The sequence below is a fragment of the Quercus lobata genome, chromosome 11 (genome assembly GCF_001633185.2).
Source record: "Quercus lobata isolate SW786 chromosome 11, ValleyOak3.0 Primary Assembly, whole genome shotgun sequence".
NCBI lineage: Eukaryota > Viridiplantae > Streptophyta > Magnoliopsida > Fagales > Fagaceae > Quercus > Quercus lobata.
In genome coordinates this window covers 56908015-56925534 of record NC_044914.1, presented here as the reverse complement: position 1 = coordinate 56925534, position 17520 = coordinate 56908015, and the positions used below count along the sequence as shown (strand labels likewise).

Sequence of the window (17520 nt, the reverse complement as noted above, 5' to 3'; positions counted from 1 at the left end):
ACCTACTCATAATTCATAACAGCCCTCCAAACACCTGGAGTTATGAATCAATGCGAGTAGATGCAGGGCAACGTAATAAAACATATTAATAAAATGGTGAAGAACATTCAAAAATAATATAGTAATATTTTTTAAATAATTTTTATTTATTAAATTTTTTTACATCATAAGATAGACAAGGTATTCTATCGGCCAATAAAAGAAGTTTTTTTTTTTTTTTTTAATTACAGTATTATTTTTTGCAATAGTATAGGAAAAATAGATATAATTTTAAGAGGCTATCTTCTATTTTGGGTCTTTAGGCCATTGCCTAATGGCCTAATGGTCGAACTGCCCCTGATTAGATCTTAGGCAAAAACATTGGGTTTGGGTTTGGGTTTGAATGAAGTAACTACCACTTTGAATTTATTACAATCCACATCTAGAGGCACCAAATTAAATACACTGTGCAGGGCAACCTAACATCCATCATCTATCCAAGAGAAGACTACCCAATCTCTACACCATCTACTTACTGAAAGTGAAGGAACAGGCGAACAGCCCAGTCCAAACCAAAGAACATTGTAACTACATAGACTTAAAAGAAACTACATGTATCTAACTGTATTGCATTTTAGAGGCCGTCTTTCATACTAATCTTTATGTTTTGCACTTTAATCGACAACTGCTGCTTATGATCCTCAATATCTTTTAAAACTGATAGCAGGTTTGCCCGATAAACCTCACATTTTCGATTTGCACTCTCCAGTTCATTGGTAAGTTCTCGAATTCTCCTGTCCATATCATCCTGCACACATACAATAGAATGTCACAAACCAGGCACATCAGATCTGCCAATATATACAGAAACCTACATGTAGCAGTGTCAAATTGGAATGCATCACTTAAAACTACGAGGACAGTACAAGCAACCCATAATTTAAAATGGAGTCAATTATGTATATTCTCCATTCCAGGTGCCAAGTATAAAACTAAACTACTGTAAAAATAAAATAAAACTCTGAAATACCAAAGAAAAAAAAAAATCACCCTTCCCCTACCCAATAACTAAGCATGCAATTCTATGGGCTTTCAAAGAGAGTATAGGTCCAAATCACCATTAAATAATACATTACAATAGTACAGTCAAGTTTAAGAAGCCAAAGAAATTACAGAAGTGGTACATCATTCTTAAGCTAATCCACAGCAAAGCTGTAATCATCCACTCTGGGTAACAGCATCACATTTTTCAAAAATCTCAAAACTCAAATACACAATTCAGTAGAAATAAAGTAATAAAAAAAACTCAGGTAAAATCCCCAGCAAATTGTTTGCCTACTAAAGAAACAGGCACAAGAATCAGTGCCAAACATGACTATGGAGCATTTGACATAACATTAACACATAATTAACATCCACACCACACCAGTGTTGGGGCTGATTAATTTTAACAGATACACATTGACCAAAAGAAGAAACAAGATTATGCAATTCTTTAAGGCTAAAATCCAAATGGAAATCAACTAGGAGAATGCTTGATAAGATTATGAAGAATTACTTTGAAAACCAATCCATAGGATTCTGCCAAGATGACAGCTATATTTGTAACTTAACCCTTAACCCCCCACCCCCCCAAAAAAAAAAAACCACTAGATAGTCTCCTGAGACCAAATAATACATGGATGATAGAGGATCAGAGGCTCAAATGGCATAAGCTCTTTTAGGTTACAAAAACATTTCAAACTCTTAGTTGGTAATATTATTCATCCAAAAAAATAATTCAAACTCTAACATTCTAAGTAAAAAATGAGATTAAATGGGTACGGAACAAGAAATGAATTGAATCAAGAACCCCTAAATCTATTTCTCCATACTCCATCAAAGGAAGAGAAATGAAAATCCAGTTCTCTATATGTCCCCTGGACACAATCTGTTACACCTTAGCAAGGATTTCCAAGAAAATCAAGCCCCAGTGGAGAACAAGTTACCAGATTAACATTGATGGTTCATCCCAAGAATTTAAGAAAAATAATGGGAAATCCCAAGATTCACCCATGCGCAAGTTAAAATTCTGAGGACTACTAGTTCCTCACACTCTTTTATTTTATTGATAATTCCCTGGTTACAATGGGGGGGGAGATTTGAACCTTAAATGCCTCTATTGTAAACATCCGCAAGTGCTAGTTGAGCTGCTGAGAAATAAGTCATCAAAAAATTCCATGAAAGAAAAGGTGGAGAAAGTATAGGATTTGGAGCTCCACTCGTAGAGTCTTCAGAATGAGGACTTTTTTTTTTATTTTTTATTTTTAAAAAAAATAGAGAAAGAGGAACTCAAGATGTGGCAAAGATATCTCATTGCCCTCAAAAGGACAACAATTCCTCTCTTTTTAAATGCAGCACATAAGACATGAAGGAGCTGTACCCCACACACTCTTTAACCCAACATGTATGTCTAACTTGATGCAATGCATATATACTTCTCAAAATTAATTTCCTAATGCTAATAATGACTAGGGGTTGGGTGTTCTTAAGTGAACATATATATTCAGATATCTTCCACCTACAACATGTATATAGAGGCATGTTATCAAAAATAAAAAATAAAAACATGCACATATAGGCATTGTCATGGAACTTTCGTACCAGATTCATAGCCATGTTTTGCAGGATCCAACACAATACAATTATTTCATGATGTTAGGGCTTAAATAAACATAACAAAACCAAGAGCAGTTCACCAGACAATTAAAAGTAACCAAAAGAGGAGGGAAGGTAAACTCGTAAAAGAAAATTTACTTGATAGTAATTTAAGAGAACAAATGAAAGTAGAAAAAAAAAAATATAAACCAATTACATGCAACTGTATGGAGACACATAAAGCAAAGGATAACTAGAAATGAAAATTACTCTTACCTCAGATAGATGCTGTCCCGAGCACCTTTCAAGATCATCAGTGGTGCAATTTGCACGACTTCCATCAGTCGCCAAGTTACCCTTAACACGCCCATTGGCCATGCCTGTTTTTCCCTCGTTCTTTGTTGCATGAGAAAGTTTTTTTGCAGCCACTTGCAAAGCACCCATTGCCACATCATAAGTTTCCAAAGCCTTTGCCCCTTCATCGACAAATTTAAAAACCTCATGGCGTAGGGTATTATATCGTACGGTATGAGATTCTAGATAATTGGTATATACATCACTTGTACGTTCTTCTAATATAACACTGCTCTTGGCATTTCTCGTCCATCGTTTTAATATATAGTGAGATGGAAGAGTAAGCACATTAGTCACTCTAAATACTGCCAATATGTGTCTGCAAAGAAGACCTGAAAACTCAAACATCTGGCAACTACAAGTTGCTCTCATCTCCAAAACATTGAATTTAACATAATAAGCTTTATGATCCTCCCCAAACTTGGACACTTGATATGTGATTACCTCCCCATCATCCTCAGCCTTGGATGCCATGAAAGTTAGCGTTCCAACTAGCTCCTCTTGAAACCGCACAAATAGTTTTCTCGTGTAAAGTTCAGATGCTTGTTTCTCCATTGGAGAAGGGGTCTTCAAAATCGGGGCAGCGTTCATAGTATCATAATCTGCTTTCACCTCTTTCTCATTGCGACTCTCTAAAGCTTTCTCATATAGCTTAAAGAACTGACTCAGATTGGTTGAGGCATTCACATAGCCATCAAAGTATGAATTCATACTATCACTTCGCTGGGTTATGGACATTTCTGCAAAGAAGGTATCCCGTAAATATACAGGTACCCATTGTCTGCGAGCGGAGTAGATTGTTTGAAGCCACTCATGATCCCTGAGATCATATCTATCAAGAAGTGACAACCAGCAAGACTCAAATTCCTCAATCAACTCGGTCAAGTTAACACATTTATGAAAGTCTGCTTCAAAATTTGGGTGCTTGAGAAACACATGGGACAACTTCTCCTGGCATTTTTTGAAAATGTGCCATTTGCAGAAGCGGTGGCGGGTCTCTGGGAAAACCTGTGTGATGGCTGAACGTATCACCGCATCATGATCAGTTGTGATTGACACTGGAGGTCGACCAGACATTGCCACAAGCCACGTATTAAACAACCACACAAATGATGCTTCAGATTCATTTATTAGGAAAGCACAACCAAACAAAACAGGATGTCCATGATGGTTTATCCCAGTGAAAGGTGCAAAGGGAAGACGGTACCTATTGGACCTGTAGGTAGTGTCAAATGTAACAGTATCACCAAAGTAAGTATAGTTCAGCCTCGCCTTTGGATCAGCCCAGAAAACATTGCTCATAGACTGATCCTCATCGCCCTGCACTGCATAGAAGAAATTCGGGTTCTCGGCATGCATTTGTCTCAAATAATCCAGAACAAGTTGAATGTCCCCTTCTAAGCTCCTCTGTCGGTTATTCCTCATGTAATTCCTACAATCAACCTCTGTAAATCCCACTTTGCTTATTCCACCATACTCTTTAATGAGAGCAGACATAATCCTCCGAGGACCCATCCCAGCAGCCTGCAAGGTATCGATCAAGGTCTTGGCAGGGCCAGAGATTTGCCTGTGAGAGCGAAGGCAGTGCACCTGATCGGGTGGAACCAGCTCATGATTATGTTCCCTAACAAACCCAGACACAACCCATTTCCCTGAGTCCTGCATCTTGACAGACAAGGATGCTTTGCAGCCCACTCGAGTAATGGTTCTCGGGCGCTTAATCTCTCTGTCCTTGGTGCGCTTCTCATTCAAGTTGCGAAACCCCTCCTTGGCACAGACAAATTGCCTCTGAATGATAGCCCCATCACGCCTGGAACGACGGGAGGAGCTGACACGGGTACTGAAGCCAACACGACGAGCATAAGAATTATAGAAAGCCTTGGCAGCCTCTTCAGACTCAAATTCCATTCCTTCATAAGGTTCAAGGTCCAATAGGTCCCCCTCAGGAAGGTAAAGTTCAGAGCTTGTGCCAGCACCACCTCCACCACTGGTAGTGATGTGAGTTGGGCTATCAACCATTTCTTCATCATCCATATCCACACCATCATCATCACCACCACCACTCCCCAACCCAATATCAAATTCAATCATCTCATTATCCATGTGGGAATTTGAATTATTATGATTTACAATTTCAATGGGCAACCTAACCGTGTGAATTTCTCACTCATATGCTTTACTAGTAAACACTAATAATCACAAATAGAAAGTATTCTAATTTCCAATACCCAAAAAAAAAGGAAACAAATTGAAAAACAAAGCACTGACCCTCATAAGCGTAACCCAACTCTGTTTTTCATATATAATAATATCTCCTGCTCCATCTTCAGCCAAAAGAATCTCAGCCCACAAAGCAAAAACCAATATGATAGCAAATATGAAGAAAAACCCACCAAAAAAAAAAGTGTTCTTTATTTGTTTTCAGCACAAGTTGTGGGATTAACAGAGACAGAAATGTGAGGTACAGAGTGTGGAAAAAAAAGTTAAAGTTACTTTATTTTTCTTTGTTTGTTCTAGGGTTTCTGCTGAGTATTGAGAAAGAAGAAGAGAAACCCTAGAGCTAGAATCAAATGGGTTTTGATCTGGTTTAGAATTTGGAGGGTTTGTTCTTTCTTTTTTTGCTATAATAAAAATAAATAAATAAAACAAGATGGTGAAGAAATGAGAGAGAGAGAGAGAGAGAGAGAATGGTTGGTGAGTTCTTCGTATACTATCATGGCCCGGGCTCTTTAACCCTGATCTCCTACTTTACCCTTTTCTATTCACAAACCCCTCATCTACCGTCCAATTACTACTTGGGATGATCTACGGTCCAGTCTACACGGATCCGTGTTTATAGGCAAAGCCCAAACTCTTTTTTTTTTTTTTTAATCTTTTTGATTTCTTTTCTTTATTTTTTTTTGGGTCCTTTTCAAATTTAATCAAGCGTGATAGGGTTTATGAGAATTTTCTATTTTCATTCAATCTCACATTCACCTATTATGTTAATCTTATCCTAAGCAATCCAAATTACCAATTACAAGTTTCTTTGTTAATTGAAAATTTGACTAATTGCTTTGGTTTTCTTTCTCACCTTTATTTTAGATTATAAGAATAAATGAATCATTTCAAAAAATTCCGTACTTCGTACTACAAAATATAATATTAATATTTTTACAACAATCTTTTTTGCACTCCATTTTATTTTACTATACTAGAAAAGTCATATATATTTCAAATTTTACTCATACTTTACAACTTCATTTACAAATTTTACTTGTACTTTGCAACTTCATTTACAAGATCAATTTTCTTTTTTTCATCTTTTGATCGAATGAGGGCTTATTAAATGCACAATGATAATTAATTAATTCTATTTCGTTCCTTAAATCTCTCTGTCTTCAAATGGAATCCAATTTCAAACCATTTATATGATATGATAAAAAGACACTACCAATTAACTTTAGACACTCAAGGGGTGTTTGGTACAGTTGTTTGAACAACAGTTTTTAGTATTTAAACACTGAAATACGTATTTCCATAATACTTTTTAACTCACACGTATTTTCACAATATTTAAACAACAATACTAGAAATCTCTAACTAAACGAGCCATCACATTCGTAATGTCAATGGTCAACCATGAAATGAGGATGCTTGTAAGTGTAATGGTATCAACAATCACAACTTGAGGAAGAAAGATGAAAGATGCGAGGTCATGAGAGGGAATAAAAATTGGAGGTTGTGCAAGAATTTCTGCAAACAAACACAAGATCCGTTTAGTAAGAGATTTTTAGTAACGTTATTACTATTTTGTGAAAATATGTGTGGGTGAAAAATAGTGTGAAAATATGCATAATGTTATTTAAACACTGAAAACTGTTGTTTAAACAACAGTACCAAACACCTCCACACTAATTAATGATTGAAATGGGGGTTGTGCAAACCACTGGACCATGTGCCATCATCGCCACCTCAATCCAATGGTGCAATCAGCTTGATGACGGTCCAATGAGTTTGGACCAAGATCAATGTGTAAAAAAATGCTCCTACTCTAATGAAGTTGGCTTAAGAGTTAGGACCAAGATTGTCAAAATCGGGATTCTACGTAGAATCGTGAGAGGTAAGTGGGATCGTGGATCGAAGGATCGGATTGTGGATCGTAAGATCCTACATATTTTCATATTTAAAGCAAAAAACATATTGATAATGACTTTGTACGTTAAATAATCACGTAAATTGTGAATTTATCCACACACACAAAAAAAAAAAAATGCATTATATGATGTAATTTGCATGTTATACATCACTACGTCTTACTAATGAAATAAATATATTTAAGTTTTGACCCAATATATCTAAAAAGTTCAATAAATGTTTAATTAACAACCAAATACCAAAATATTTATCAACACATATGAAAATATATTCCAAATTCCAAGTTTGAAATCCAAAATAAGTTATCAAATGGAAACTAGCTAACTAAAATATGAAATCCAAAAGCAAGATTAATATTAAGGTGAAGTAAACATTTAATTATTCTCATTTTAAGGTTCTTATGACCATTGTCCTAATTATCATCATTCATTTCTTCATCTATGATCTATGTAGACATTGTATATTTGTATACTAGAACTGCAAAGAGATCAAGATACAACTTTACACTCAATTCTTCAAATTATACCACTCAGCAAAAATTACAAAACATGCTCAAAAAAATTAATCAATCAATATACAAATACAAGCATATTAATAAAATTATATATAATCGATATACAAATACAAGCATACTAATAAAATTATATATAAGAAAAACATTTTAGTAATATTATAACACAAATTAGTATATTGATTAAACAATTTTAACAACATTATAGCTTAAAATGTAGCAAAACCAATATAAATTCTTCATTTAAAAATGATGGAGTATTCCTTCATTTTGATTACAAGTGAACTAAAAACTACAAAAAACATTTGGTTAGATTAACATAATTTTATAAAATAAAAAAATAAAAATTCATACCATCACAACATAAACAAATAAAAACCCTTTAAGCTTCTTCAAAACCAAAAATTTATCACTTCAAAACAAAACAAAACAAAAACTGATGTTTTTGTAAGATCGGTAAAAGCTCATATGATCCTACCATTTTTACGATCTTAGTTCGATTCCAAACGTTTTAGTGAAGTTAGATTGTAAAATCGCAAGATCTTACAATCCAAATAGCGATTTTATAGTTACGACTACAACATAAAATATTACTCCCATCCCATCAATGGATGTTATCATCTTTTTGCATTACCCTTAATTTTACTCTTAGGAATTGGCTAATAGCGTTGTTAACTCTTGTAGGCGCATAGTGATAATATTCGAGCCTACTTCTGCCCCCCCTTGTTGGGTGTTGTCTATAGACGAGGGAGATACACTGCTCCACCGGTTTCAATTAATACACAAACGAGTTAGAATAATGCATTATGTAAAGAGAGTTTATTAGGGCCAGCTATTACTGGAGACTTGCTACAACTTAAATATTCGATTTAGAAATAACCAAAGAGTAGGTCTTAATCTTATTAACTTGTGTTTGGCTAAGCTTGATTTCCAGCTTACCTTGATTACTTCTTAGCTAACTATTGTCAGCCAAATAAAAGGCAAAGAAAACACATTGTAGAACCCAAGACATGCCTATAGAGAAAACCAGTTGGTAAATGAATCAACTACAAATCATAGGCAAATCCCTCTAAAGGCTCGGACAAATTTTAAGCATCATTTTCAATATGTTGTGAAACATTTCACACGGAATCAAAATCATCCAAGGTCTATCAGATTTCACATAGGCATAAATATTGCAATATAGAAGTATATATAAAGGCAAGCACAAAGCCAAGAATAGGCAGATAAAGGCGGATAGCATGAAACTCAATATAAAGAACACCAGCCAAATCGTGCTCTGTGTAATGGATTTCATATCCTGTTCTTGCACGTTAGAGTGTTCTTCGTACCTGTGTATGATTGATTGGTTGTTTGCAGTGATTACTGCTTAATTGAATAAAATGTTATTCATTTAAAAAAAAACAATCAAAATAAGCATAAAACCATCCGATTCAACAGTCAAATACCAAAAAGATACGCTAGAAAGAAATAGAAAACATCTTAACCGGAAACATATACTCAAAAAAAGTTGTCTAACGGCACATTCATCTCATCATTGTTATACCCAAACTAGCTCAAGCATCATTCCTCTCAGGCTCCTCCAGGACTAGCTTACCAGTTGGTTTTGCCAACAGATCGGTATGCTCTTGGAATGGAGACTTTGTGAAGCGGGTCTCTCTCCAAAAGTCAGGTGTAAGGAAGCCATAAGTTTTCAGCAGACATTCAAATGTTGCCTGCAAAGAGAGAACACCATTATGATCCATCGATTTATAACTAGCACATTACATCTTTAAAAATACCTTTCACGTCTCTCATTCAACATTTTTTTTTAATAATCATAACATCATATACATAACAGCCATCTTACCTCCAAACACACAAAATTGAAAGTTACTACCCTTCAAGAGTAGAGCCAAAGAGAGAGGAAACATTATGCTCCATAGATTGATATTCAATACACTAGATCATTGCAATTGCATTTTATGTCTCTTATTCAAGATAGAATTTATATATATCTCATACATTTTAATCTTCCTTTTAAGACATTCTCATTATTGCAACTGATATAATATCTTTGAAAACCAACAAGCCTCTTGAACGAGTAATCAACCTTCACCAAGCCAATATTATATATATCCTCTCTATTCAAATGGACCCATTTCATCATTCAGACTAGACAATACAATAACATTTCTCAAATTTTCATAAACCCAAATATTGAATCAATGGTGCAGACAATAACATATCACTACAACAATAAATCTTATCAATTCAAATCCCAATATAAGCATACAACATATCATGAAAGAAACAAAAAGAGAGAGAGAGGAAAAGCTAACCTTGACAAAGTTTCCGAGAGTCTTAGTGGAACCCCTGGAGGAAGTGAAGACATCATCAATACCAGCAAACTGAAGCACCTTCTTTGGAACCCTAGCGGCCACAATTCCGGCACCACGAGGAGCAGGAACCATACGAACAGTAACGGAACCACACTTTCCGGTGACCTTACAGGGCACCGTATGAGGCTTACCGATCTTGTTACCCCAGTATCCTCTCCTGACAGGAATGACAGAGAGCTTAGCCAAAATGATAGCGCCACGAATAGCAGTAGCGACCTCCTTGCTGCACTTGACACCGAGCCCGACGTGGCCGTTGTTGTCGCCGACGACGACGAAGGCCTTGAAGCGAGTTCTCTGACCGGCACGGGTCTGTTTCTGAACGGGCATGATCTTCATGACCTCGTCCTTGAGACCAGGGCAGAGCTTGTCGACGATCTGGTGCTCCTTGATTGGGAGCGAGTGGAGGTAGATCTGCTCCAGGGATCTTATCTTATCGGAATGGACGAGGCGTCCAAGCTTTGTGACTGGCACCCACTTCTCCTCCTCCTCGCGTCTCCCACGGCGGCGTCCACCGCGCCCGCGGTCGCCTCTGGAGCGTCCTCCACCGAAGCCTCTGCCGAAGCCACCACGCTCTCCTCCTGCTCCACCGCGCTCAGCCATGATTAGGTTACTGGAAATGAGAGATTTTGTGGGATTTCTCTTTTCTTCTGTGTGAGAGAGAGTGAAGAGAGGCGAAGGGAGAATGAAGCGATTTAGAGGGTGAGCTAGGGTTTTTGAGGGATTGAGTTAGGGTGGTGTTTGGTTACGAGGCTCACTTCAGCTTACGATGGGATTAAGAGCCTTTTGTGGTGTTGTAGGCCCAATTCTAAATTGTAAACCCTACAAAAGCTAAGGCCAAGCCCAGTCCAAACAATTAAGAGCATTGTTTAACTATGTACTATTTAAATCAAACCTATTCAACATAAAATATCTGTCTCTAGAAATAGATAATCTCTTTAATTGAAGCCTTTTAAAAAATAAAAAAGAATTTGGATAACTAGGGATATTGACACAATATTTCTAAGTCCCAATAAGCTATGTTATTCATGATTACACTCAATTTGATTGGAAGCAAAATAGATCAAAGCTTAATTAATCTAAACAGTAAGCTATGTTATTAATGAAAAAGTTACTGAAAAAAAGAGGTTTATGGGTCCCGTGAACAGTGCACGGGACCCATTGGTGTGACATAAAGCCACAGAAACACACGCTTAAAAAAAAAAAGGGTGAAACGCAAACATAGACGTGCCAAACGTGTATCCAAACAGATACTTAACCTAAATAGTACTGATCATATCAATGTTGTGGAAATCAAAGTCAAGCAAATCATACTACCCACCAAACTAATTTGAAGACAATTGTGAATTAAATGTGACTAACAACTATGAATGTGATTCAAGCCAAAATAAACTTGGTTAAACTGAATAACAAGATTATAAGGAAGCATTTATTGGCATGAATACCTTCAAAGCAAACCCCATGCACTATGAGAAAATTTCCTAAGGAAATAAATTATAAGATCTCTTGAGTGAAACAAGTTTGTCAAGTCGAGCATGGTGTTCTTTTTTCTTCTTGTTCTTTTTTGATAACGAGCCATATATTTATACTTAAGGCTCGATGGTTATTAGCAATTGCTTCTTCTACATGTCTTTCTTTCCTTGGGCTTGGATGATACTTGTTAAAATGTTAGAGACTAGGTATAAAACATTTAATGCCATTTGCCTTTGTTTCGTTATTAGTAATTGCCATGAGAATTTTCACATCTAACCCTCAATTTTTCTAGTACTTTTACAAATAGAATGTTTCTATTGTGCCACTTGTCACATCTTTAATAACTTGAAGAAATTTTAAATTAATTCCAACCATAATATGGTATTTTTTTAGTTTTAAATTTGTTTGATATATTTAACCTAGAATCTTGAAAAAATATCATGCCTAGACTACTTTGGGGTTACTCTCCTAGTTTCTCCTTCTCTATTTCCTTTTCTTCTTGAGAATGCACACAAAGAGGTAGATGGTTGGCCCCAATACTTTTTTCTATCTTTTCCCCCCAAATAAACAAAAAGCAAGGTTGTGGTGAGAAGAATAGTTGCTTTAAATATCATAGGATTGGAAAATTAGGCCGAAGATGAAACTTGGACAAGCTGTTGCTTAATGCTTTGTCACCCTCCTAAAAGACATAATGTTATTGATGTTGTAGGAAAGCGCCTCCGGATAGCACTCCCACCTCAATATTGATTGTGAAAATATTATGACTATAGAAAGATCTCCAAGAAATAAACAATAGGAATGAAGCAAACCCAAACTCATAAAATAAATAAACACATACAAACAAAAGAACACCAAAGATTTACATGATTTGGATTTTGGCCTACATCCACAAGCAACAATGAAGAAATTCCATTAATCAAATATGGAGATATACAAGTTGGTGTATCAATATTCTCACACACACCCAATCCCCAATACACCCAATAGCTCTCTCACTAATATAAGGGAATAAAGAAGACCTTGCATCCTATGCTAAACTAGAGAACTCTCACAATAATATGCAATGCCAAAACTCTCTATTGCACTTTCTATTTCTCTCTATCTTACCATTTATACAATTGCCGCAACACCTCTCCTTATATAGAATATCAAGTCGGCAAAGATAAGTCCTTATAGCAATAGAATCGTATTCCATGCAAGTTCCTTACATACACATGCAAATACTAATCCAAGCAACTTTAAGTAGAATACTTTGAGCACGTGAGGTCCAACACATCAATTCCAAATTGAACTTGGATATCTAAGCTGGTTAGGTATCAATTTAAGAGTCCTAAAACAATTAGGAATTATAGTTGCACTTGAAATAGGACATCAAGTCTTATACACCACTCCAAAACAATTTGGATTAGGATAAGTCAAGCCACCAACTTCACAAATCTCCACCTTGACTTGAATCCAATCAAACCACACAAACGAAACTTTTCGTCGTCACCACCAAAGCCCCTAAGGGCTATCATAAACTGCAAATGTCAATCAAGTCTAAGCAATGCTTGAACTTGTGCAAAGGAACTGGCTTAGTCATCATGTCAGCTAAATTATCTACAGTTCTAATCTTCTTAAGAAGAGTATCTCCTTCATCAATAATTTCATGAACGAAGTGGAAGTGAACATCAATATGTTTAGTTTGAGAGTGATGGACTTGGTTCTTTGCTAAATAAATAGCACTTTGACTATCACAAAATATAGAGACATGCTCTTGATAAATTCCCAAAGTTTTCAACCAAACCATGTAGCCAAACAGCCTCCTTAATGGCTTCGATCACAGCCATGTATTCAGCGTCAGTGGTTGAAAATGCAACAGTGGATTGCAATGTCGACCTCCAACTCACCAGTGCTTTAGCAAGTGTAAACATGTAACCCGTAGTAGAACGGCGCTTATCTAGATCACCAACAAAATATGACTCAACATAACAAACTAAGTGGCTTCCAACATTATCATCTCTCTCGAACTTCAAACCCAAATCAACAGTTCCCAAAATGTATCTCAAAATCCATTTAGTTGCTTGCCAATGACCTTTTCCCGGATCATGCATATAACAACTAACCATACTAACAGCTTGAGAAATGTCTGGTCGAGTACACACCATTGCACACATGAGATTACCAACCAAACTTGCATATGGGACATGAGCCATGTACTTACACTCCTCATCGGTGCACAGTGACAACAAAACACTAAGCTTAAAATGAGGGGTCAAAGGAGTACTCATAGGCTTGGTATTGGAATTCATACCAAAATGTTGTTGTACTTTAGTCAAATATTGTTTCTATGTCAAATGAACAGTGCCCTTCACTCTATCTCGTGCAATCTCCATTCCAAGTATCTTCTTTGCTTCATCGAGATCCTTCATTTCAAATTCTGAACTCAATTAAGTCTTCAATCGTTCAATTTCAGCCTTATTTTTACATGTCACCAACATGTTATCAACATATAGAAGCAAGTAGATATAGGATCCATCAGAAAGCCTACGAAGATATACACAATGATCAAACTAGCTCCTAGTGTACATTTGCCCAATCATGAAGCGGTCAAACCATGAGGTTGAGACACCTCTAAATCTCCATGCAAGAAAGCTGTCTTCACATCAAGTTGTGATAACTCGAGATCAAATTATGCCACTAAAGCTAGCAAAATACGGATAGATGAATGTTTAACAACAGGAGAGAATACCTCGTTGTAGTCAATCCCTTCTTTTTAAGCATGTCTTTTTGCAACCAATCTAGCTTTGAACCACACATTATCTTTGCCTGTTGGTCCCTCTTTCTTTGTGTAAACCTACTTGCACCTAATCTCTTTTTTGCCTTTAGGAAGCTGTACCAAATCTCAAGTCTGATTCTTATGAAAAGATTGCATTTCTTCTTCCATAGCCTTCTTCCATTCACCACTCTCAGATGTGCACACAGCTTCTTTATAGGTGGATGGAATGTCTTCTTCAACAATGGGAAGTGCATAAGCTACAACATCAACATATCTAGCTGGTTTTCAAATTTCCCATTTAGATCTTCTCACTACAATGGACTTTGTCAACTATGAAGGTGTCAAAACTAGAGCTTCACTCTCATCTAGATTATTTCCTTCATCAACCGCAATATCATTGTCTGTGTTAACAGACTTTGAAGAAACAATATGAGTCTCAAACTCCACCTACTGCGAATCACTCTCAACTGTGCTTTCCTCCACCTGCTTAATAAGCTTGACAAATTTAGATTCATTAAATGTAACATCTTGGCTATGAATTATCTTCTTTGTCTCAGTACACCAAAGCCTATATCCTTTCACACCTGAACTAAAACCTAAGAAAATAGCTTTCTTAGCTTTAAGATCCAATTTTGAATCTTTCACATGATAATATGCAGTACAACCAAATATGCACAAGGAATCATAATTAGTAGTAGGAGATCTAGACCATAACTGTAGGCTGCAGGCAAACGGTTGATGATATGACTTGCATACGTCATTGCCTCAGCCCAAAATTCTCTACCTAATTTTGCTTGAGACAACATACCGTACCTTCTCCAGCAAAGTACGGTTCATTCTTTCAGCCACTCTTTTTTGTTGTGGGGTACCTTTAACAGTGAAGTGACGAACAATACCTTCATCTTGACAAACTTTCAAAAATGGATCAGACTTGTACTCACCACCATTATCAGATCTGAATCGTTTTATTTTACGACTTGTTTGAGTTTCAATCAATTTCTTCCACTTCAAAAATACATCAAGAACCTCATCCTTGTGCCTCATAGTGTAAACCCAAACCCGGCAGGAGTAATCATCAACAAAGGTAACATAATAATGCTTACCTCCAAGAGAAGCAACCTTATCAGGTCCCCACACATCTGTGTGTAGATAGTCAAGTGTACCATTTGTTTGATGAACTGCGGTGTCAAACTTGACTCTAGTTTGCTTCCCCAAAACACAATGCTCACAAAATTCCAACTTGCAGGTCTTGGCACCCTTTAGCAAACCTTGCTTTACGAGAATTTGCAAAACATTCTCACCGGCATGCTCTAATCGCATGTGCCAAAGTCTAGTAGCATCTGAAGCAACCTCGCTAGTAATATCAGAAGCTGTGGTTGCTCCACCTACAATAGTACTCCCATTAAGGATATACATATTCCTTTTACGAGTGGCCCTTAATGCTACAATGCACCATATGAAACTTTCAAAATTCCTTTCTCCATGATAATCTTAAATCCTTTGAATTCTAAGAAATCAACAGACATTAGATTCTTTTTCAAGTCCGGTATATATTGAACTTCTGTCAAATTGCAAACTGTTCCATCATGCAACTTCAGCTTGATTTTACCCATTCCAAAGATCTCACAGGCTTCATCATTACCCATGAAGACTGAATCACATACCGATTCATCCAGATTGTAAAACCATTCCTTCTTCGGACACATATGAAAGGTACAAGTAAAATCCATGATCCCTTCATTTGAATGGCAAACAAATGATGAACTAGTCAATGCAAAATCAGAATCTTCATCAGTACTATGTGCTACATTAGCATTAGAATCTTTCTTGTCCTTATTCTTCAAAAGTGGGCAATCTTTCTTCTAATGCCCCTTATTGCAACAGAAGACACACTCATATTTCCCAATTTTCCTCTTTGTAGATCCTTTTGACTTAGAGTGCGATCTATCTTTTCTACCAGACTTCTTATGTTTAGACCTGCCTCTAACCATAAGTGCTTCACTACCTGTGTCCACGTAGGCCTACTTATCTTTCTTACGATATTCATTGTTAGTCAAAGTATTAGACACATCATTAAACTTAATTTCATTCTTCCCATACAACAGTGTTGTGATTAAATGATCATAAGTATCAGGTAGTGAATTTAACGATAAGGGAGCTTTATCTTTGTCTTTAATCTCAACCTCTAAATTTTGCAAATCAGCAAGTATTTTATTATAATTATTCAGGTGCTCAAACATAGAAATACTTGCACAATACTAGAAACGGAATAGCTTTTTCTTCAAATATAGACGATTCTCCACACTCTTCGTCATGTACTTGTCTTCTAACATCTTCCAAAGCTCTCTAGCCTTTATTTCCCTCATAAAAAAAATACTTTTGATCCTTGGCCAAACACAAACGGATGGTGCTGCAAGCTTGTCTATTTATGCTGTCCCAATCTTTGTCTGACATCTCTTCAGGTTTGTCTTCCAAAGCAATATCCAACTCCTGTTGGATCAAGACATCCATAACTTCACATTGCCACATGCCGAAGTTGTTTGTTCCATCAAACTTCTCTACCTCAAATTTGGCATTAGAAACCGCTGTCCTAACTGCGGAAGGTTTTGCAGAAGACTCTGATGAAGTTTTTCCAGAGGAATTTTCCGAAGATTTTGTAGAGTAATTACCTGACATCTTTCTCCTCAATAATTAAGTTCACAAATCAATCACCAAAATCTCTAAAGAGAACAAATCCAAATGCCTAGGTAACGAACCTGGGCTCTAATACCAGTTTGTTGTAGGAAAGCACCTCTAGATAGCACTCCCACCTCAATATTAATTGTAAAAATATTATGACTATAAAAAGATCTCCAAGAAATAAACAATAGGAATGAAGCAAACCCAAACTCAGAAAATAAATAAACACACACAAATAAAAGAACACTAAAGATTTGTATGGTTCGGCTTTTGGCCTACATCCACAGGTAACAACAAAGAAATTCCATTAATCAAATATGGAGATATACAAGTTGGTGTATCAATATTATCACACACACCCAATCCCCAATACACCCAATAGCTCTCTCACTAATACAAGGAATAGAGAAGACCCTGCATTCTATGCTAAACTAGAGAACTCTCATAATAATATGCAACAGCCAAAACTCTCTATTCCACTTTCTATTTCTCTCTATCTTACCATCTATACAATTGCTGCAACACCTCTCCTTATATAGAATTAGGGATGATAATTTTTCCCCACCCCGCTTAACCCGCCCCTCCCCACACGGGTTTTCCTCGCCCTACAAAGG

At 36.4% G+C, this 17520-nt stretch overlaps 2 protein-coding genes across 2 annotated transcripts; both read right to left on the bottom strand.

Annotated features, from left to right (window-relative positions):
- Positions 1 to 377: 377 nt before the first annotated feature.
- On the bottom strand, positions 378 to 5627 carry LOC115968408 (protein FAR1-RELATED SEQUENCE 5). The gene is made up of 2 exons (XM_031087805.1): positions 2893 to 5627; positions 378 to 787 (listed from the first exon to the last, which is right to left on the bottom strand). The coding sequence occupies exons 1-2, from the start codon at positions 5071 to 5073 to the stop codon at positions 614 to 616; spliced, it is 2355 nt and encodes a 784-aa protein (XP_030943665.1). The 5' UTR covers positions 5074 to 5627; the 3' UTR covers positions 378 to 613.
- Positions 5628 to 8862: 3235 nt separating this feature from the next.
- Positions 8863 to 10757, bottom strand: LOC115968921 (40S ribosomal protein S2-3-like). The gene is made up of 2 exons (XM_031088464.1): positions 9940 to 10757; positions 8863 to 9333 (listed from the first exon to the last, which is right to left on the bottom strand). The coding sequence occupies exons 1-2, from the start codon at positions 10597 to 10599 to the stop codon at positions 9175 to 9177; spliced, it is 819 nt and encodes a 272-aa protein (XP_030944324.1). The 5' UTR covers positions 10600 to 10757; the 3' UTR covers positions 8863 to 9174.
- Positions 10758 to 17520: the final 6763 nt, after the last annotated feature.

What these genes read in the sequence shown, in the direction of transcription:
- LOC115968408 (XM_031087805.1), bottom strand. Translation starts at nt 5,073, where the DNA reads ATGGATAATGAGATGATTGAATTTGATATTGGGTTGGGGAGTGGTGGT. An exon ending in CGGGACAGCATCTATCTGAG is followed by an intron (nt 788 to 2,892) that starts GTAAGAGTAATT and finishes GTATGTGTGCAG; the next exon opens with GATGATATGGACAGGAGAAT.
- LOC115968921 (XM_031088464.1), bottom strand. Translation starts at nt 10,599, where the DNA reads ATGGCTGAGCGCGGTGGAGCAGGAGGAGAGCGTGGTGGCTTCGGCAGA. An exon ending in CTCTCGGAAACTTTGTCAAG is followed by an intron (nt 9,334 to 9,939) that starts GTTAGCTTTTCC and finishes CTCTCTTTGCAG; the next exon opens with GCAACATTTGAATGTCTGCT.